Source organism: Camelus ferus, chromosome 18 (assembly GCF_009834535.1).
Source record: "Camelus ferus isolate YT-003-E chromosome 18, BCGSAC_Cfer_1.0, whole genome shotgun sequence".
Classification (NCBI taxonomy): domain Eukaryota; kingdom Metazoa; phylum Chordata; class Mammalia; order Artiodactyla; family Camelidae; genus Camelus; species Camelus ferus.
In genome coordinates this window covers 31,085,416-31,106,484 of record NC_045713.1, presented here as the reverse complement: position 1 = coordinate 31,106,484, position 21,069 = coordinate 31,085,416, and the positions used below count along the sequence as shown (strand labels likewise).

Sequence of the window (21,069 nt, the reverse complement as noted above, 5' to 3'; positions counted from 1 at the left end):
CAATCTCCGCTCTGCCCCTCGTCAGTGGGGTGAGCTCGGGAAATCACAGCCACTCCCAGAGTTTCTTTATCGATGTGTGGGATGATCACAGAACTGTGGCAAAGATTAAATAAAATGAGACGTAGGGAGCACCTAGCCCCTGGCACATGGCAAGTGATCTAGAACCATGAGCTCTTAAGATCCCTTCTCACTGGAATGTAAGTTTCATAAGGAAAGAGACCTGGTCCGTCGTGTTTGCTGTAACATCCCATGTACCTTGCACAGGATCTGGCACATAGTAGGTGCTCACCAGATACTTGGTGAATGACTGAGTGGGTGAGTGGGTGGAAGGATGCATGGATGAATGGGTGGGTGGGTAGAGAGGTGGGTGCTGGGGGTGGGGGCATTCTTCTCACATGTGGTGGCAGAGCTGGAGCAGGAGGGGATCCCAGACTGCAGTCGCTCTGCTTTGAAGCTGCCCCCCTGCCTGGCCCTCTCCCTCCATCCAGGTATTCCAAAGTCAAGCATTTGCTGAAGGACCTGGACGAACTGATGGAGGCAGTCCTGGAGAGGATCCTGGCTCCCGAACTCAGCCATATCAATGCCACCAGGGCCCTGAACTTCACCATCTGGAACCACACGCCTCTGGTCTTTATCGATGAGCAGAACCCCCACCAACCAGTAGTCCTTGACCTCTTTGGGGACAACCACAACGGCTCAGCAAGCAGCAGCCTAGCACCTGGAAGGAGCTGCAGTGCCCACGGGTGCAAAGTGGCCATGAGACTAGTAAGTGGGCCCTGGGCACAGGTCGAGCAAAGGGCCCTGTCCAGTAATGCTGATGGGAATTTCTTTCCTTAAATAATCTGGGTCTTGCTGAGGGAAAGACTGCTGGAGCCACTGCCTATTTTGTATGTTTGCAGAGCTTTTTAAAAAATAGAAGTAGCTGGTATGTTATTCAGGACACTTTTGGATGCTAGTGACCCAGCTCGAACTAGCTTAAGCAAAACAGGGAATTCTTTATTTCACGTACTGAAAAGTCCAGGGGTGGATTGGGTTCAGGTGTGGCTGGATCCAGGTGATCAAATGCTGTCATCAGGACTCCATTTCTCCCCACCTTGGTTCAACTTTTCTCTCAGTTGACTTCACTCTCTGGCAGGCTCTCTCCACGTGGAGGGCCCTGGAAATACCAGATTTATATCCTGCCAGCTTAGCACTCTCCCAGAAACAGAGTTGTTTTTTTTTACCCAGTGGTCCCAGCAAAAGTCCTGGGACTGATCATCAGATTGCATGTCCTAAACCAGTCACTGTGGACTGGAGGATGGGCTCTCGTGATTGGCTAGCCCTGGATCATGTGTCCCGGAGCTGGGGGTGATGTCAGCCTCTAGGAGACCACATGGACTGAGCAAGGGTTGGGGAAGGCATGGCCCCCTGAAAGGCAAACTTAACTCTTATCAAAAGACAGGGGCATAAATATTGAGCAGATGAAAAACCACAGCCATGCAGTACAGTCATTAAATCAAAACTGGTATACTGGGGTGCCCCCAAGCCTGCAAGTGGGAAGAGGGGCCCCTGTCTATGTCTGTGGACCCCTGCAGAGCTCTGTGACTGTACAGATCCCGGGGCCCCACTCCTGGGGAAGCTGAATGGGCAGCTCTGGGCCCAGGCCCAGGCATCTGTATTGTTAATAGGCTCCCTGGTGATTCTTATAATCAGCCTTGGCTGGGGACCCAGGCCGGGGCTGTACAAACCCCCCAGAAGGTGGCCACTGCCTCCCATGGCCCCAGCGTGGTCAGGACTTCCACAGCCCCAAACCCCCACCTTTCCACACAAACTAGCACAAAGCACAGGACTCCAGAGGCCCCGTGCCAGCTCTGACCCAACGCCCCACTGATTTGGGGGACAGTTACCCGGCTGCCTGTGTCCATCTCCTCATCTATAAAGCAGGCTGCTCCCCGTGGCTGCCCCAGCTCTCAGGGTCAGGCCGGTGCTGCGTGGGTGTGACGTGGGCCGGGCGTCTGCTCCTGTCACCCCTGTGTAACCTTTCTGGGCCTCAGTGTGTTCACAGTGATGGACTAGGGTTGGTGTGAGAACTGAATGGCATAATAGACCTGAAGTCCTAAGAACAGACTGAGCCTTAAATATTATCCTCACCTCCCTCAGAGGGGACGAGGACCTCCAGGAACGGGCCTGAGGACAGTGCCCTGAGCTGGCCCATGAGGGCTGTCTCAGAACTGAGGAGAAGCTTCTCCCTCAGGCCTCCTGGGCTCCCACTATGAGCGCCGATAGAGGCAGCGTGGCCGAGGCTGGAGTCCCTGGGTCTAGTTTGTTCTGTGTCTACAGGGGACCCAGGGCTTCGTGGTGGACTGGCTGTGGCGAGGTGGCAGCTCAGGCTGCCAAGGCTTTGTTCTTCCCCAGCCAAGGGGGAAGTAGAACCTCGAGTCTTGAGTCCGCCATGGTCCACACGGCCTCCAGGGAGCTGCCTCTGGAAGTCTCGGGATGGGACTGAGAAAGGAGTCGGGGCGTGGAGGCTCCGAGTGTGTCTGCTGTCCACTTAGTGTGAATGTGGTGCCACTTGTGTGAGTCTTGGTATAGGGACACACGTGTGTGCCTGGTGGTGACCGCGTGACATCGTATGGCTTCGGATGTCAGAAAGTGGGGTCTGTCTTGTGCACGTGTGTGCAGGCGTGTGTTTGCTCATGCCTGAGGCTGTATGTGGGGGTGGCTGGCGCTGTGTGTGTGAGTCCTTGTGACCGCGCAGCCGTGTGACCCTGAGTGCAAACACATTCCCCAGTGGCCCAGCTGCTGGCGGCCCCAGCCCCCCAGTATGGCCAGGGGAGGGGCAGCTGGCAGCCCCGAGCCCACGGGAACCCCTCTTGGTCCCCACAGTGCAGCCGCGGTGGGACCGTGTGCACCTTCCGGAACTTCAGCAGCGCCACCCAGGCCGTGACAGAGTGGTACACCCTGCAGGCCACCAACATCTTCTCGCAGGTTCCGAGACAGGAGCTGGTGACGATGGGCTACTCGGGCGAGCAGCTGATCCTGGCCTGCCTGTTCGGGGCGGAGCCCTGCAGCTACAGGTGAGAGCCACGCCGCGTCCCGCACCACCGCCAGCCAGCGTCCACAGCCCGGCTCGGCCGCTCAGCCTGCACCACGATTTTCTATGCCTCGGTGTCTTGGGTCAGATTTCCTAGAGGCAGAGCCTGAGACAGGAATGCGTGGAAGGCCCATCAGTTATGAGGGACACGCTTCAGGAAAGTTCTGTAAGGAGAGTAAAACAAGGAAAGAAGGAGGGGCTAAGGGAGGATGTGGTCACAGGTGATGTCTAGGCCTCGCCTGATCCGCCGAGAGGTCCGGACCATAACTGGCACCACAAAACTGTCCCCGCTTAAGCTGGGGGCTGGCCCCTTGTGCGTGTCCCCACCAGTCACTCTGGCTGTGCGCCATTCCCAGGAGGATGGGGTGGGGTCTCCTGACTTCCCAGGCAAGGGGGGCAGGAGAAGGGGTGGCTGTGAGCCGTTAGCCCTCCAACACCCAGCAGCTGGGGATCTGGGCGGGCACCCCAGGATTTACTGCTCTGTGTTCTCATCCCCAAAACAGGGGCAATAACTGTGCCCACCTCCTAGGCTCCCCGTGACGAGTAAATGAGCTGGCTCATGTCAGCACTTAGATCAGGGCCCTGGAGGTGTCCATGTCAATGCTCTTTTCCCCAGACAATCCCCAGTGTTGAGAGGATGGCAGAATGTTGAGGTCCTCTAACAAATGGTCCACGGATCTCCACCTCCTTCCCTCCCCGGCTTCTGACCATCCAAACCCTGGGCCTGAGAGCCAAGCTCTGTCCCCAGCTCTGGGGCAGCTAGCTGGGCACAGGCGGAGCTGAGGAGGCCCCAGGGTCCCCCCGGCCTCGTGGCCAGGCCTCCAGGTGTGGGGGGCACAGCACCTGGGCCCCGGCCAGTCCCGTTTCCCAGAGGTGCTGGTGTCCTCGTCTGGGCCTTCAAATTCCCACACTTCGGGCCTCTGGACAAAGGGACTTCTTGCTGAGTCTTGCTGCTTTGGGTGAGTGACAGGTTACTAGTTTCACCCTCCCTGGGACTGTGGTTTCAGCCCAAGTCAGGCAACTCAGGAACCTTTGTGAACCTCTGTTGAGAATCTCCTGACAGTTACAGACCCTCTGTCCCCCAGAATGCACAGGTACTCGTGGACGGGCACGTTGTAGGCAGTGTCAGGGTATCAAGGCCCACCGAGTAGGCAGAGCTGTACCCCTGGTCCATCATGCGAGTCAGAAAAGGACAGCCCTACAGGTGAAAGAGCTGCAAGATGGTGTCCCCACTGACGGCACACGTCCTGCCTGGTGGGCGGCCGCCTGGCTGGCTGGCTGGTTGCAGGCTGGATTGCAACCCCTGTCTCTGGGCCAGGGGACTTGGTTCAGAGCACATTTGCCCAAACATTCCCAGCAGCTCTGCCTTTGGGTACCCAGTGGACTGGTGCCCTGGCCGTAAGTTCATCTTTACTCTCTCAGCTGAAACAGACAGATGTAACACTGTAATTTCAAATAGATGGCCTGTCTGCTCGGTCAGAATACGCCCTGGAGTGAGAGTCAGGTGGGAAAGTGGGCTGGGCTAGGATCTGCCGGGATCTGCTGTCAGGTCCCTGGTGCCTAACGTGTGAGCTTTTCCCATTGGATCCCAGGACTCCAAGTCATGCGTCCTGCACACAGCCCGGCCCCTGAACTGCACCGCCCGCTTCCTGGGCTGATCCAGGTCCCGAGGCCACCAGGCTGGGCTGGACCTACTGGAGATGGCCTGCTTGTTGCCAGGATGGTGCCCTCCAAAGCGAGTCGCATCTGGGTCACATGGATGGAGGGTGGTCCCCAAAGAGAAGATGGCTGATGGGCAGGCAGAAAACCTGGTGTTGGCCACAGAACTTATGGGGCATGGCCATGGCTGAGGAGTAAGTCTAGCGAAGGGGTCAATGCCGGACCCTGCAGTTAGACCCCCGGGTTCAAATCCTTGCTCTATCTTACAAGCTATGTGATCTTGGACAAGCGTCCTAACCTTGATACGCCTCCATTTTCCTTCTCCATAAAATAGGTGATAACAGTGCCTAGTCTACAGGGTTATTTTGAATATGAAATGTGTTGATATGCGTGACAGGCTGAAAATACTGATGGACGCAACATTGCTCTCATTAAACCTGCATTTGACAGGGAACTCATTCTTCAATAATAGTGCTAACATTTACTGAGCCCTTCTGATACGCCAGGCACTATTCTTAGCACTTTGCATGTATGAAACCAGTTTAACCCTGCCACAAGCCCATGAGAAAGGTACTATTATTTCCCCTCATTTTATATGACTCAATCATGGCCCAGAGAGGTTAAGCAACGTCTCTGAGGTCACACAGCTGGTGAGTGGCAGAGGTGGCAGCCTGGGCCAGGCCCGCCTGCATCAGTCCACCACCTCATCAGAAACTGAGATCATCACCTTCCTTCCCCACCCACCCCTCCCAAGCCTATTCCTCCAGCCCTCGGCAGTCTGAGTGGAAGGTGGTGGCACAGAACCCCTAGTCCTCCTGTCTCACTCCCACAGCCGACCGGTTACACGCCTCCCTGAATCAGCCTGAGACTCAGTGCTGGGGGACACGTGCCTCTCTCTGCCCTCCTGGGGCTGGGCTCTAGACACTCCGGCCACCTCACTCTGTTTCTGACTTCATCCTCTCCCCCTCGGATGTAGCAAATGCTCAAGACGCAGCAGCTGCAGTTTTAGGAAAATGTGCACCACATTTGGACCCTGACACTAGACCGCCTGGGTTTGAATGCCAGCCCTGTGTGTTGCCAGGCACGCTACTTAGCCTCTCTGTGCCTCTGTTTTCTCATCTGGAAAACAGGGGTAGTGAAATGACCTCATAGGGCTCTCCTGGGGATTAAATGAGTTAACACAGATAAAGTGCTTAGAACAGTGCTCAGCACGTGGTCAGAATTATAGGAGCATTTTAAAAATACTTTTTATTGTGTAATGATTTTAGGTTTATAGAAAAGTGGCAAAGATAGGACACAGAGTTCCCTGTACTCCTCATCCAGCTCCTCGTAACATTAACCTCTTCCGTCACTACCGTGATTTGTCAGAACTAAGACACCCGCGTGGGCACATCACTATTACATAAACTTAAGAACTGATTTTGTCAGTTTCTCGGTGACCTTCTCTGGTTCAGGATCCCATGCGAGAGACCACACTGCTGTCAGTCTTAAGTCCCCTCTGGCTGGGACACTTTATCACACTTCCTTGTTCTGGGTGACTATGACCATTTCAGAGCACTGGTCGGGTGTTTTATAGAAAGCCCTTGACCTGGGTTTATACAGATAAGATGGATCTGGGGGCAGAATGCCACCCAGGTGAGGTGCCCTCTCTGTCACATCGTATCGGGGTAAGTGTTAGCCCCACGACACCACCCATGATGTCGACCTTTCTCACTTGGTTAATGTGTTCTGTTTCGGGCTTCTCCGCTGCAAGCTAGCCACTTCCCCTCCGGTGCTCTTGTGTTGTGAAAGGGTCTCCAAGGTGGGAGTCGGGGTGGTGGTGGTGGCCGGAGGAGACGGGGACTAAACTCCACCTCTCTGGAGAGGGGAACATACACTATTTGCAATTCTTCTGTAGGGAAGATTGGCCTCTTCTCCATTTGCTTATTTAGTCCATCATTTATTTAGACCGGTATGGACTTGTGTATATTTGGGTTGTAATCCAATACCACACTATTTATTTTCTTACTCAAATTCTTCCAGCTTTGGCCACTGAGAGCTCCTTCAGTTGGCTCCTGTGTCCCTTTGGCATGTCCCCATCCATTTTTTTTAAAGTACTTCCTTACTTTCTGGCACTGCCAGATACCCCAGTCTTAGAGTCTGCCATTTGTCTGAGGAGCCCCAGTTCCTTTCATGGGAGAGTGGTATTTAGAAACCAAGATCTAGGCATATATAAGTATTATTATTATTATTATTATTATTATTATTATTATTATTATTATTATTAATCATCATCATCATCATCACTTCAGGATTGGGTAGCTAGTTTCTGCCCTGGGAAGCCTTTCCTGACCCCTACTACACAGTACTGCTCCTGTTATACTGCTTCCTGCTAGGATGCTCTGTTTCCCAGTCTTTTCCAGAGGCTTGCTGGTCTCTGTCTACAAGCCTAGCCCCTGTCCCAGGAAAGGTTTTTGGGAAGGGAAACGCCTAGTTCTGGAGCCAGAGGTGGCTGGGGCTGGGAGCAGCCTCTCCAGGTTAAGAACATTGTCAGCAAGCACATAGCTGGCAAGACTAAGAGTGCAGCCCAGGACAGGAGGGGACCTGGTCACGCCCAGAGCTGCCTCCTGCTCCTGAGCTATAGATGTCCCAGAAGGTTCCTCCTCGGGAACACCGTGTTCCGCGCCCCTGGGGCGGGGTCTCTCCTCCCAGAGCAGTGCCTGGCTTCAGCCGGTTTGCCCTACTCTGTTCCTTCCCTGTGGGCCTCAGCCCAGATTCCGTAGCCCATGCAGAGGCTCTGTAGCGCGGGCCCAAAGCGATTTCTTTCATCTGGGCCTGGATCTGTGCCCCCTCTGCCTGGAGTGCCCTTTCTCCTCTCCACCCGTGAGACTACCTGTTACTCATCGTTAAAGTCTCAGCTCAGACCTCACCTCCTCCAAGAGCCCTTCCCTGACCCACTCCCCACCCCGCCCCCACTCCTCCAGCCTTATCTCCGTTGATAGTCTTATCACGGCTTATAATTTATCCCACAAATATTTACTGAGTCTACTGAATGCCAGGTTCTGAGCTCAGAGGGGTGAGTTTGTTCAGTATTTCAATGTGCTTGGCTTCCAACCCTCACCTCGGTCCTTTTGGGTGGGTGCTGTTGTGGCCCTGGTGTTACAGGTGGGGAAACAAGGCACAGAGAGGTGCAGTAACTTCCCCAAGCTCACCAGCTAGTAAACGACAGAGCTGGAGTTCAAATTCAGACAGGCTGGCTCCTGGGGTCTGGGCTCTTAGCCTCTAAATTCTTTCTCCCTGCAGACAGACAGCTGCCCTCACTGTGACTGTGTCTATAACAGGAGGCAGCTGATAAGCAAGCAATTAAATGAAGAAGATGGTTTCGGCTTTTGACACATGCCTTCAAGGGAATAAGCAGGTGGAAATGAACAAGCCACTGGGTAGTAACTTCACACAGGGAGGTCAGGGGAGGTCTCAGAGCAGGATGAGGAGAAATCGGTACTTTGAAAGAGATGCTGAGAGAATATTCCAGGCACAAGGAGCAGTGCCCTTGAACTTGGAAACATCTTGGAGTGCCTCTGGAGTGTAATGAACAGCAGGGAGAAAGCCAAGTAGGGCGTTTGCATTTTATTTTATTTTCTGAATGGGGATACTGGGGGTTGAACCCAGGACCTCGTGCATGATAAACATAAGCTCTATCACTGAGATATACCCACCCACTGCATTTTATTCTGTGGCAGCAAGGAGCTTCTGGAAGGTTCTAGCAGGGGGATGCCGTGGGCTGTTTAAAACAATTGTCCTGACGCTGTGCAGGAGGAAAATTGTAAGGGAGCAAGAGTGAAAGCTCTTGCTTTGTGTAAGGGAGCAGAGGCTCCTGCAGGAATCCAGGTGGGAGCGGCTGGTGGCCTGGATGGGGTGGGAGCCTTAGAGATGGATGGAGGTGGGCAGGCCGGAGACCCGTGTCAGAAGGAGAGAGTCGCCGTGATGCCCTGCAGGTCCTCCTTGACGCCGTGAGCTTCCAGGGCAGGACTGTCTTGTCTGTCTCAGTGTCGCCAGCCCGGAGCCAGCCTCAATAAATGTTTGTTGGGTGAAGAAAGGCGGTTTCTTCCTGATTTCCCTTTCACTGTTGAGGACACCAAAGCTCAAAGGTTGAGTAAGTAGCTCACATGTGTCGGGCGGGCAGGGTCAGCTCCCAGATCAGATTTCACAGCCTGCCTGGGACCCACCTTGTTCTGCTGGCGCAGAGGGTGAGACAAAAGATCGAGGAAATGGCTTCCTAATCGGAACATCGGGACAAGTAGCAGCTGACCTCCTGGGGTTATTCTGAGGATTAAAGAGGCGAACGTGCACGAAATCGTGCAGTAAATCTTACAGGAGGGAAGACTTAGAAAGGACAACATTTCCACTGATGTTTCTGCATTTCCGTTGGTGCCCTGAGTCCCATTCCTTCCTGTTTTTAATAAAATAAGAAGACTTTTTTTTTTTTTTTAACATTTTTTCAGGGGAGGTAATTAAGTTTGTTCACGTCAATGGAGGTACTGGGGATTGAACCTAGGACCTCGTGCATGCTAGGCAGGCACCCTGGCACTGAGCTCATACCCTCCCCACAAGAAGGCATTTTCAAAGCTATTTCTAATGAAGACCTGAGAACATACACACAGATAGAACAGGGTAGAATGAACTCACATTGACCTGCCACTCATATCCATTAAGCCTGGCGCACATCCTGTCCTGTGCTGTTTATGCTACAGCAAATCCCAGACATCATAGTCTTTGATCTGTACGGTGTTCAGAATGTATCTATGAGCGAGAGAGACTTTCCCCTTAACAGAACTGCAATACCATTATCCTACTTGGGAAAGAAAATGGACAATGATTTCTCAATCCCATCAACCATCAGTCAATGTCAGGCTTTTGTGTGTGTGTATGTGTGTGTGTTTGTACTGTATTACAGCTTTTTTTAAAAATTGAAGGACAGTCAATGTCATATTTTTTTGTTGGCTTGTTTGAATCAGGATCCAGTTAGTCCGCACACTGTAACTGTAACCACATCTTTGAAGTTTCTTTCAATCTGTAGGTTGCCTCCCTTCCCCTCTCACCATTTATCCATTGAAGAAACTGGGTTATGTATCCTGTGGAGTCTGGGTTTTGCAGGCTGACTTTCTGTGGTGCTTTTGACCTTGTTCCTCTGTCTCTAGTATTTGCTGTAAACGGTAGAGACAGGTGCTCGAGCCTGTTCAAGGCTGGGGTTTGTTGTTGTTGTTTTGTTTGTTTGTGGGTAAGGTCACTTCCCAGGCAGGCTGTCCATCAGAACACACCCGGCATTGGTCACCACTGGTGCACGTTGTCCAAAACCATTTATTCATTGAGAGTGCAAAGTGCGACCCTCAGTTGTGTCAGTCCCTCTTCAGTTATTAGCCAGATGAAACCAGAACTCTTTTAACAGCCATTTTGCAAAAAAAAAAAAAAAACAAAAAAAAAACAAAAAAAAAAACCCAAAAGGTGAAGGGAGCCATAGATTAAAAGAGATTTAAAAGGCATATCTAAGCAATTACGTGACAATGACATTTGATCCCAATTTAAACAAATAAATTGTAAAACCAAAATTGACCTTTATGAGATAATATAAGCTGAATATTAAGAATTTTTATAGTTATTTTTAATATAGTAATACTTTTTTTGAGAGTTCTTTTAGAGATACATATAGAAATGTTTACAAATAAGATTATGATGTCTGAGATTCGATTCAAAGTAGCACAGGAGGGAGAGTGGGAGGTGGGTCGAGATGACATATGACTGGCCGCGGGGTGACGATTGTTGAAGCTGCTGGTGGGCTTCATTCTCTCGACTTTTTATGTTTGTGAAGTTCCATATTAACCGAATTTTTTAACACCTTTATTGTGGTGTGACTCCTGTACAGTAAACTATACATATTTCAGATGTACAATTTGATGAATTTTGATAGATGTATACACCCATGAAACCACCACCACAATCAAGATAGCTGACATTTCCATCACTCCCCAAAGAGGTGCAATTTTTGAATTCCCAATTTATCCTTTCCCACTCTCTTTACCTCCTGGTAACCATAAGTTTGTTCTCTATGTCTGTGTGTCTGTTTCTGTTTTGTAGATAAGTTCATTTGTGTCCTTTTTTTAAATTCCACATATGAGTGATATCATATGGTATTTTTCTTTCTCTTTCTGGCTGGCTTCACTTAGAATGACAATCTCCGTGTCCATCTATGTTGCTGCAAATGGCATTATTTTATTCTTTTTTATGGCAGAGTAGTATTCCATTCTGTATACATATACACCACATCTTCTTTATCCAGTCATCTGTCAATGGACATCAACTGAATTTTCTGAAGCTATATTATGCTATCATTACTTCCATGAGCATCCTTATGCAAACATTTTGTGTTGTTCTTGAATTATTTCCTCAGGAAACGTTGCCATGACGTGAGGCAGGACCCTAGATAGGGCCCTTCACACCTCGTTTTGAAGTGCTCTCTTTCCCGGCGGCCTCTGCTTGCACCCTCTCCTGATCCAGCCTCCCTGCCCAACCCCCCATCTCTGTCCACTTCCCTCTTTACCTGAGTTCCCAAGGTCCCCTGTCTGGATCCTGCCAGCTCCTTGGAGTAAACACTGCCTGGAGCTGCCCCCTCTCTCTTACGATCTGTTATTTCCCTGTTGCCGCTGTAACAAATGACCACAAACTGGGTGGCTTAAAACAACAGAAATGTACTCTTTCACAGAGGAGGTGAGACGTCGGAAATCAAGGCATTAGCAGGACCAGGCTCCCTCCAAAGGCTCCGGGCGAGAATCCTTTCTTGCCTTGTCTAACATGTGATGGGCCCACGTGTTCCTGGACTGCTGTCTGCGTGACCCCAGTCTCTGCCTCCGTCTGCACGTGGCCTTCTCCTCTAGACCTGTGTCTCCTCTTCTGTCTCTTAGAAGGACATTTGTGGTTGGATTTAAGGCCCACGTGGATAATCCAGGCTGATCTCATCTCAAGATCCTTAATTACATCTGCAAACACCAAATAAGGTCACATTCACAGGTCCCTGGGGCTAGGACGTGGACATACCTCTTTTGGGGGCCACTCTTCAATCCACTTCATGGCTTACAGGACCCCGTACGTGAGACAAATGAAAACATCAAATAAGCTTCTTTTTCATAATCTATGGTTAAGCCAGAGGGTCTAAGCTCCAACCCCAGAGAGACTCCGTCCACCCCTCTTTCGCAAGGGAGTCTGGGGATCTCCTCTCTGGCAGGTGCGTGGGCGCAGGGGGATGGACAGACTGACCTGTTGCTCACCTGTCCTTTCCTGAGCCTCCCTGAGCAGTAGGCTCACAGACCCCCTCTGCCACGAGCCCTGGGTGGCATGGTCAGGGGAGGCACGGCTGGGGTGCAGGTGGGCTCTGACCCCCAGCTGATGGTGGTTTTTCCAGGAACTTCACACCCATCTTCCACCCTGATTATGGCAACTGTTATATCTTCAACTGGGGCATGACCGAGAAGGCCCTCCTTTCATCCAACCCTGGAGCTGAGTTTGGTAAGTCTTGGTTTGTCCTGGGGCCAGAGTGTGAGGCTTTAAGTCCTATCATGTGAGGCTGAAAGACCGAATTAACCATCAGCTGTCGAGGGGCAGGACCGAGGTCAGAGGGAGGAGGCACGTGGAGGAGCAGCCGTGGGGCAGGGGGCAGATGGCTTCTCAGTCCCCTCACCCAACACTTGTAAATCCCTGGGGTGGTGACTGGTGCGCCCATTTTGCTGATGAGAAAAGTGAGGAAGCAGTCAGTGTAGTGGTCGGGAGTGCAGGCTTTTGTGACCAGGTGGAATCCCAGCTGGACTGTTTACGCCCCTGGTGAGCCTGAGCTGAGACTTAACTTCCCAAAGCCTTCGTTTCCCAGTATGGTACAGAGCAGAGTGCAGAGTATACATGTGGTCGAACTATCGTGACCTAATGCAGGTAAACCGCTCAGCACAGGCTTGGCAAGGAGCATGTGCTCAATATATGCGGATATTTGAAGTTTTAAATAACTTTGCCCAAGATCACACAATCAGCCCAGGCAGAGCCCTTGCTCTCAGCCTCGTTTCTGTGCAATTCTTGAGCAAGACAGACAGAGGTTGAAGCAGTGATTGGAGGTGAGGAAGTGGGGAGGGGGTGAGGGCAGAGGCTGCGTCTCAGGAGAGAGGCTGGTGGACTCAGCTCAGCTGTGACTCTGGGGCTGTGAGCTGGGCACAGGGACAATGAGGGGAGCAAAGCCTTCCTCCCCCGTTAGGTTCTGACCTCCCCAGCCACCAAGAGGCAGTGTCAAAAAAAAAAAAAGAGGCGGTGTCATTCAGCAACTGTCAGAACTGCTGGTCAAGAGGGTCGCGTGTGGGCTGCTTGCCCTTCACCCGCCCCTGTGCCCTTGAAGACACTGTATCACAGAGGTGCCAGTCACCTCACTTTACAAGGGAAGATGATTAAGATCAAGGAGACTGGCTGCCTGTTTGGAAGTTCCTCAACTCCCACTTCCTCACTGGGTGGCCTCAGACAAGTCCCTTCACCTCTTTGTGCCTCCGTTTCCTCATCTGTAAAGTGGGGACAATAATAGTACCTACCTCATATGCCTCTTGTGAGCACCAGTGAGATCGTGTAGATAAAGCCCTTAGCCTGGTACTCAGCATGCAGCAGGTGCTCAATAGATGCTCACCACCTTGTCCTAACCACCAGCCCTGTCCCATGGCGCATAAAACATTGGGTCCTGGTCTCTGCCCTCAAGAAGGGACCAGTCGAATGGGGAAGGAAGACAGATAATAAAAGAAGAACCTCAAGAGGGAGGCAGGTACTTGGAAGGAACGTTCCAGGGCCAGGAGAGCATATAACAAAGAACCTGAGACCCAGACTCAGTAGTCAGGGAGGGCTTCTGGAGGAAGTGACACGTGGGCTGAGATCTGAAGGAAGACCAGGAGTTTCTAGGTGAAAGATGAGGGTGGAGACTAGCATTCCACAGTGAGGGAACGGCATTTGCGAAAGGGAACAGCATTTGCAAAAGGGAACAGCATTTGCAAAGGCCCAACAGCAGGAAGGAGCATGGATGCTCAGGGGATTAAATGGAGAGAATGAGGACCCGTGTGGTTTGAGGTGGGGCCAGCTGTGCTGTGCCCCCAGATCTACCTGCCACATGGAAAAGAGATCATGGGGGCAGGGTGGGGGGTACAAGGAGCCCAGTGAGGAGACCATGGTGGCTTGGGCTAGGTTGGCGGCCTTAGAGGCAGCGAGAAATCTGGATTCTCATAAAGAGGAGCCAGCTTCCTGTGCAGACCCTGGAGATCCCCTTGGCTGGAGGGGGCTTGGACAAGTGGGTGGTGGGTCTCCCTGCAGCCTGGGGGAGGGCGCTCAGGGAGCCCTCAGGCCTCCTGTTCCCCTCAGGCCTAAAGCTGATCCTGGACATGGGCCAGGAAGACTACGTGCCCTTCCTCACGTCCACGGCCGGCGCCCGGCTGATGCTGCACGAGCAAAGGTCGTACCCCTTCATCAAAGACGAGGGCATCTACGCCATGTCGGGGACGGAGACGTCCATCGGGGTGATGGTGGTACGGCCGCAGCCCAAGGGCGGCCCGCTCGCCCAGAGTCCACCTCCCATGGTCTGAGAGGAGGGGACCCGGGCCTCCCCCAGCCCTGCGCCTCCTCACCGGCCACACCTGCCGTGCCTTCTGGTTGGAACCCCACCCCGGCCAGCCATGCTCTGGACCTGCTGGGGCCTCGGCCTCCATCCACTCTCAGCATCCCCTAGGCCCGCGAGCTCGGTGGGCGGGGGGACGGGGAGGCTTCAGGGGGTGACCAGGGCCCCCACAGACCACCTCTCACACAGGACAGGCTGCAGCGCAAGGGCGAGCCTTACAGCCAGTGCACCGTGAACGGCTCCGATGTCCCCATCCGAAACCTCTACAGCCACTACAACACGACCTACTCCATCCAGGTGGGACGTCTCCCTGGCCTGAAGCCTGAGGGTGCTGGGCAAGCTGGTGCCCGCAGGGCGGGCTCTGGTGGATCTTCATAACCACAGAGCGCCGGGGAACTGGGGAGCCATTCTAGTCCTGGTTGTCACCAGGGTCTGGGGACCTCTTGCCCCACTTGGCAGGTGTGCCCTTGGGGGTGCCCAGAGTGCTAGAGATCTCACTCTGGAGTCTCCCAAGAAGAGCCCTGTGTGTGTTAAGGGTTAACATAGATTACACCATCATTTGGTCCTTTCAGTACTCCTACGAAGCAGTAAGATACTAACAATTAGTATATTATTAGTATAGTAACAATACTAATTATTAATTATTATTGTTAATGCTTATTAATAGCATTTATTATAAGAATTATTAACATACTAAATATATATATAGTTTGTGTATATATATGTGTGTGTATATATATATACACACACACACACATATAAAGTCATTTAATCCTCACAACAACCCTGAGCTGTAGATACCAGGAATGAGGTAACTGGGATTTACGGACCCCAGTCCAAAATGCCTCATCGATGTACCTGAGGAGTCCCGCCTTATGTCTGGCTTTAAACCTCCTTGCTGCAGCTGGGGGCTCCCCTCTTGTCTTGATCTCCAAGGTCAGCCTGGGAGGCCTGGCCTCAAACCTGACCCCAGTGGAAAGGACAGGCTGAATCTTTGCAAAGGTGACAAAGGTGACCACTTGCTGCCACTGTCTCTGCCAGCCCAGTCTGCTTTGGAGGATAAGGAAACCGAGGCTTAACAAGGGGGCAGCCTGGTGCCTGCCCCTGTTCTGAGAGCCCTGAGCAGGGGGTGGTTTTCTCTTTTGCCTTAGTCACAGGAATCCACCCTCCCCTGTGCCCACCTGCCTGCCCACTCTGTCCCGCTGACCCCGTGCGCCCCGTACTCTGACTCTCCTGTCTGGAGGGGCTTCTGCCTGCGACGGAGGACTCAAGGAATCTCCCAGCCTCTGAGGGGTAGATGGACAGACAGGGCTGCACAGGGAGGTGGGGAGCACAGAGAAGGAGGCCACGGAGGCACCAGGCCCAGCCCTGGAGAGCTCATTCCAGAGAAACCTCAGTTCTTGCTTTGTCCAGGGCAGGCACCTCTCTGGCCAGAGACCTTGGCAAAGACCCGGGCCCTGGTCAGTTGCTCTGGCCACCCGCCCCCGCCCCACCCTGCCCCACCCTGTCTCACCTTGCCTCAGCCTCAGTCAGGCCCCAGAGAGGACTCCTACTTTCCAGGAGGTCCGGGAGAATGTGAGACACTTGCCTGAGGTCAGAGCTCCTCTTCTGACCCCACTGCCCCCCACCTCGCCCCCCCACTCACCCCTCCCGGCTGTGCCATTTCATCGGCCACCGCCCCCACCTCCTCCTGCAGGGAGCCCACAGGATGTGGACAGGATGTGTTAGCCTGGGAAGGAGCGGGCAGGAGGGGCGGTCGAGCAGACGTGGGCTCCGTGGCTGAGCCTGGAGCTGAGCCTGGCGGGTGGGGCAGCTCCGGGGTGGGAGTCGGGAGTCTCCAGAGGCTGGACTTGGGAACCTAGACAGTGGAGACGTGAGGAACAGCAGCTTCCAGTGCCCAGCGGCAAGCTGACTTCCCCGCCTTACCCGATAGGAGCTGCCAGAGTAAACTGGGGCTCGGGGACAAAGACCGGCCCCGCGACACATAGCTCCTTTCTGAGTGGACTGAAACCAGGTCCAAGTGACCTGAAAACCCAGTAAGAGCAGAGTCACCACATCCAGCCCTGGGGGTGCTGCGTCCACCCTTCTCCCTACCCGCATCCCAACCAGGGGACATTCTGTAGAATATCACTTCCTCTTCCATCGCACTGAGCATTCAGAGATCACCTTGCCTTCCCTGAGGGTTTCCCTCTGGGAAGAAGGAACACGGAGCAAGCCTGCCTGTCTTCCCTTCTGGGCCCTTCCATGTACCCTGGGCTCAGGAGGCTGCTGCTCCCGGAGCAGGAGCTCCCTAAGAGTTAGCTTCAGTGTTGGAACAAGCCACCCCTCCCCACGTCATCTGGGGGGCCCCGACTCTGAAAGGTGAGGTCAGGGGGCATCCTCAGGGAGCTGCAGCCCAGCCAGTCTCTGTGGGGTTCAGGGCCGGGGCAGGACAGCCCCCACAACTGCGGGGCGCAGCTCGGCCACCTCACCATTGCTTCTCAGTGGGAGGGGCATCCCCTCCCCCAGGCCCCCCAGCTCCCTGGGCCCTTGCCCTGGGGGCTGGGGCGGGGACCTCACCGGTCACATCTCATTCTCTTTACACCCCCACCCCAGGCCTGTATTCGCTCCTGCTTCCAAGACCACATGATCACCAACTGCAGCTGTGGCCACTACCTGTACCCACTGCCCCGCGGGGAGAAATACTGCAGCAACATGGAGTTCCCAGACTGGGGTGAGTGGGGAGCCCCCCAGCAGGGAGCCGGGGCCCACAGAGGCTCTGACCGCAAGGGAGGGGCAGGGCTCCACGCCCTCAGCAGGGCCCAGGGGTGCCCAGGCCAGCTCCTCAGTCCACAGCCCCTCTCACCCTGGCTCCCCGCTACTCCTCGATTCCATAAAGCATATGCTTGAAACGTGTATGTTTGGGGGAGAATCTGTACTTAAGGCCTGAAGTGCCAGGAAGAGGAGCCCCTGCTGGGCTCACGGCTGAGCTGGAGTCCAGGCCAGAGTCTAAACACCAGTGGGCGTGTGGGTGTTGTTGGTGGCAGAGAGGCCCATAACCTCTTAAAACTACCAAAATGTGTGGACGAGGGGGGAAAACGTTATCCCTTCCGATCACCCATCCCTTTCCATAAGGCCCCATTGCCCCAGCCCGCCCCCTACCCTCGGGCCAGGGTTGGGGGTGACAAGAGAGTGGCCCAGGGCCAGGAGGGCAGGGGGCAGCCAGAGGCTCAACGCACAAGCCCTGCTCAGAGTCTCTCCCCACCACCCCCTCCTGCTCAGCCTACTGCTACTCAGCCCTGCGCACGAGCCTGGCGCAGAGGGAGTCCTGCATCGACGTCTGTAAGGAGTCCTGCAAGTGAGTGCGGCCTGGAGCCTCGGGCGGGCGGCGGGGCGTGCGGAGACAGCAACTGGCCGCTTCCTCTCTTCCAGTGACACCCAGTACAAGATGACCGTCTCCATGGCCGACTGGCCTTCTGAGGCCTCTGAGGTAAGCCAGCCGCGTGGCCGAGCCCCCGGCTGCCCAGCGTTGGGCCGGAGGCAGGGCTGGGCGTGTCTGCCAGCCGTTTGGAACTTGAGAGAGTTCCTTCCACTTCCTTCCACCAGTGTCCCCCCAGGCACTGTGCAGGGGACACGGCAGTGAGCGAGAGACAGTCCTTTGCTTATGCAGCTTACATTCTAGTTGAAGAGACAGGCAATCTATAGAAGTGAGATCATTTCAAGGTGTGGTAAAGGCTGTACAGGAAGGAAACAGGATGATGAGAGTAACTGGGGGAAACCACGTTAGAGAGGGTGGTCAGGGAAGACCTCCCAAAAAGGTGACATTGAGTTCAAACTGGAGGATGGGGCGAGCCTGCCTGGGTGGGCAGGGGAGGAGGCTCCAGGCAGAAGGAACAGCAGGTGCCAGGGCTGGAGGTGGGAAAGAGCTGGTGCAGGGAGACCCCAGTGCCTTCTCCCCAAAACAGCAGCCACGGCATGCACTGCTCCCTTCCTTTTCCTCACTGTGTCAACACATGGCCCCAGGGGGCTTCAGGAAGATACAGGGCTGTAGTCTGCCTCCAGCGGTAGCAGGGCCCCTGACCGGGAGGGGATGCCGCAGGTACCATATATTTCAGCTGCTTTCTTGGGTTTCAGGACTGGATTTTCCATGTCTTGTCTCAGGAGCGGGACCAAAGCACCAATATCACCTTAAGCAGGTGAGGCTGGAGTCTGGGTGGGGCAGGAAAAGCAGAAAAGAGGAGGAGCCAGAGCCTCCGGGGAGGGGTTTGAACACAGGGCAGCTACTCAGACATCTTCCCACACTGGTCAGATCCAGGCAAATCTAGAGGAGGAAGCACTGGAGTGAGAGAAAGGCCAGCCAAGGGGCTCAGAGCCTGCCACTTCCTAAAGGATGGCCTGTTCTTCCTTCTGTCACCTGTTCACCCCCACTCCACCCATCCATCACCCACCCCCGACCCATCCATCCATCATCCCTCCTTCCAGTCTTCCACCCATTCACCCATCTACACACACACCAATCCACCGACACCTCCACCCATCCATCACCCACCCCTACCCATCCATCCATCATCCCTCCTTCCAGTCTTCCACTCACCAACCCGTCCATACACACACCAGTCCATCCACCCCTCCACCCATCCGTCTACCCACACATCCATCCATCCATTTATTCCTCCATTGTCCATCCTTCCATTCTTCCACTCATCTGTCCATCCATCCATCTTTCCATCCATTCAACAAAAATACGCATTGAGCACAAGAAAGACACAAGGTTCATACTATCAGGAAGTTCGAGACCAGAGGACAAGAGATATGTGAACAGGGCTTCTGGTGATGAGAGTCTGCACAAGACCCTCCCTGTGGGAGCCCAGCAGGGAAGGAGGCACCTTCTGCCTGAGATAAGGGAGGTGTGTATCAGGAGGTGACACTTGAAGTAACCCTCCAAGGAGGAGGAAGAACTGTTCAGACAAGTAAGAAGAGGCAACTGGTGCCAGGCAGAAGCCTAGAGGTAAAAGAGCAGAGGCTTCCTGAGGCCCATCAGGTGCAGGGGGGAAGCCCACTCAGCCCCCTTCTCTGCCCCAGGTCCCCCAACAGAGGGCCAAGGCTTAGGACTCTGTGCAGAGTCTACTCGGAGTGGGGTGGGGGGTGCTCAGAGCCGATCCTCAGGTCTGTCTTGGGCCAGAGAATCCTTTAGAAAGCTGGTTTAGACAGCGGCGCACAGGATGGGGGCAGGGTAAAGATGCTCTCTTGTGGCCGCAAGGCCTAGAGGGCTCTCATTGGGACCTCACCATGCCTGACAGAGGCTGTGTAAGAAGCTTGAGCCAGAGCAGGGTGGCCCATGGGGTGTGTGCCTTGCTGCCTTTCGTGTGTGTGTGTGTGTGTGTGTGTGTGTGTGTGTGTGTGTGTGTGTGTCTGTCTGTGTCTGTCTGTCTGTCTCGGGAAGAGGGCACCAGCCCCTCCTGCTGCCTCCTGCAGGAAGGGGATTGTCAAGCTCAACATCTACTTCCAAGAATTCAACTATCGCATCATTGAGGAGTCAGCAGCCAATAATGTGAGTGTGGGGGCCCTGCCTGCTGACCCTCCACCCTGCACCCCGAGGGTGGGGTGGGTCCCAAGCCCAACAGAGGAACTGGGAATGTCCCGTAAGCAGTCCCAAATTATTTCCGTGGGCTGAGACCGGCACCCCTTCCCCCTGCCTGGCCAACAACGCCCCCTCATAAAAGCCGCGAGGCTGGGCTTGAGGCAGGAGTTGGTGGCCTGACCCCCACCCCTGCCAGGCCCTCAGTCCCCTGCTCCCCATAGATCGTCTGGCTGCTCTCAAACCTGGGCGGCCAGTTTGGCTTCTGGATGGGGGGCTCAGTACTGTGCCTCATTGAGTTCGGGGAGATCATCATCGACTTTGTGTGGATCACCATCATCAAGCTGGTGGCCCTCGCCAAGAGCCTGCGGCAGCGGCGGACCCAGGCTCGCTACGCCGGCCCGCCGCCCACCGTGGCCGAGCTGGTGGAGGCCCACACCAACTTCAGCTTCCAGCCTGACGTGGTCACCCCTGGCCCCAGTGCTGAGCCTTATCCTGATGAGCAGCTTCCCGCCCATCCCGGGCACCCCGCCCCCCAACTACGACTCCCTGCGTCTGCAGCCACTGGATGTCATTGAGTCGGACACCGAGGGTGATGCCGTCTAGACTCTGCCCCTGCCCATCCCGGGAAGCCCAGGAGTTCAGCCCTGAGCAGCCGAGACCATTGCCCAAGGCCCTGTTTATGATGCCCTCTCCACAGGGCCAGGATGATAGGTGTCCAAGGCCAGAGTCTGTCCCTCTCCGGAGAGGCTAGCAGCCCTGGCCAGTCCCAGTCCTCCATGGGGTTGTGGTGCTGGTTCGGGTGTGGGAGCTGTGTTCTGCGCACAGCCCCAGCCTGATCTGATCCTTGGCCTGGGATGCCCTCAGCCAGGCTTCCAGACCCCGAGCCTCCTCTCCTGAGGCGGGCCACTTCCCTCCCAGTGACAGTCACCGTCTGCCCCCAGGCGGGCATGCTGTGCTATCTGTCCCCAGAATCAGCATTCTTTTCCTTCCTGGCCTGGGCTGACCGAGCGAAAGGGTTTAGTGAGGGCGGCGTTTGTGGAGAGCAGGAGGAGCATCAGGCATCGGGGGCCCTGCCAGGTGGCCCGTGTTCTGTTCTGGAAAGTAAAAGTAGAAAACAACAGA

General features: G+C 54.4%; 1 protein-coding gene across 1 annotated transcript in view; it reads left to right on the top strand.

Moving 5' to 3' along the window:
* The window catches only part of SCNN1B (sodium channel epithelial 1 subunit beta), a 55,523-nt gene extending 34,454 nt beyond the window's left edge, over nt 1-21,069 (top strand). Inside the window, 12 exon segments of the mRNA XM_032460876.1 lie at nt 489-765; nt 2,866-3,056; nt 12,165-12,268; nt 14,135-14,298; nt 14,577-14,684; nt 16,983-17,100; nt 17,649-17,724; nt 17,799-17,856; nt 18,501-18,562; nt 19,842-19,917; nt 20,169-20,453; nt 20,455-21,069. Of these exon segments, the coding sequence (XP_032316767.1) occupies nt 489-765; nt 2,866-3,056; nt 12,165-12,268; nt 14,135-14,298; nt 14,577-14,684; nt 16,983-17,100; nt 17,649-17,724; nt 17,799-17,856; nt 18,501-18,562; nt 19,842-19,917; nt 20,169-20,453; nt 20,455-20,550 (1,615 nt within the window). The 3' untranslated portion in view covers nt 20,551-21,069.